The sequence below is a fragment of the Calidris pugnax genome, unplaced genomic scaffold, assembly GCF_001431845.1.
Source record: "Calidris pugnax isolate Ruff unplaced genomic scaffold, ASM143184v1 scaffold608, whole genome shotgun sequence".
Classification (NCBI taxonomy): Eukaryota; Metazoa; Chordata; class Aves; order Charadriiformes; family Scolopacidae; genus Calidris; species Calidris pugnax.
In genome coordinates this window covers 63,784-64,460 of record NW_015091297.1, presented here as the reverse complement: position 1 = coordinate 64,460, position 677 = coordinate 63,784, and the positions used below count along the sequence as shown (strand labels likewise).

Here is a 677-nt window from a genome sequence, read left to right as displayed (position 1 = left end):
CCCCCAGATGCTGGAGACGCAGACGGGGGTGCGGGAGAAGGAGGTGGAGGGGGTGCGGGCGCAGGCGGAGGCGCTGAGCCCGGAGGACCCGCGGGCGGCCGAGGTGCGGGAGCGGGTGCGGGGGCTGGAGCGGGAATTCCGGGGGTTGCGGGAACCGCTGCGGGAGCGGCGCCGGCGGCTCGTGACCTCCCGGGAGGAGCATCAGTTCCGGCGGGACCTGGAGGACGAGATCGTGAGTCACCGCCCCGCCCCCCGGGGGGAGGGGACAGATTGGGGACAACCCCCCTTCCCGGGAGTCCCCCAACCCACCCCCCCTGTCCCCATGTCACCCCTGTCCCCCAATGTCCCTGTCCCCCAATGTCCCTGTCCCCCATCCTCGCCCCGCCCCCCGGGGGGAGGGGACAGATTGGGGACAACCCCCCTTCCCGGGAGTGCCCCACCCTGAACCCCCTGTCCCCATGTCACCCCTGTCCCCATCCTCTTTGAACCCCAGTGTCCTTGTCCCCCAATGTCCCTGAACCCCCTGTCCCCATGTCACCCCTGTCCCTCATCCTCCTTGTCCCCCAGTGTCCTTGACCTCCAGTGTCCCTGTCCCCTAATGTCCCTCATCCCTGGTGTCCCTGTCCCCCAACATCCCTGTCCCCCAACATCCCTGTCCCCCAATGTCCCTGTCCCCC

The 677-nt window shown here is 70.0% G+C and overlaps 1 protein-coding gene across 1 annotated transcript in view; it reads left to right on the top strand.

Moving 5' to 3' along the window:
• The window catches only part of LOC106899080 (spectrin beta chain, non-erythrocytic 2-like), a 39,227-nt gene that overhangs the window by 29,473 nt on the left and 9,077 nt on the right, over nucleotides 1–677 (top strand). Inside the window, exon 19 of the mRNA XM_014960746.1 lies at nucleotides 8–232. Coding sequence (XP_014816232.1) covers nucleotides 8–232 — 225 coding nt within the window. The remainder of the gene's footprint in view (nucleotides 1–7; nucleotides 233–677) is intronic.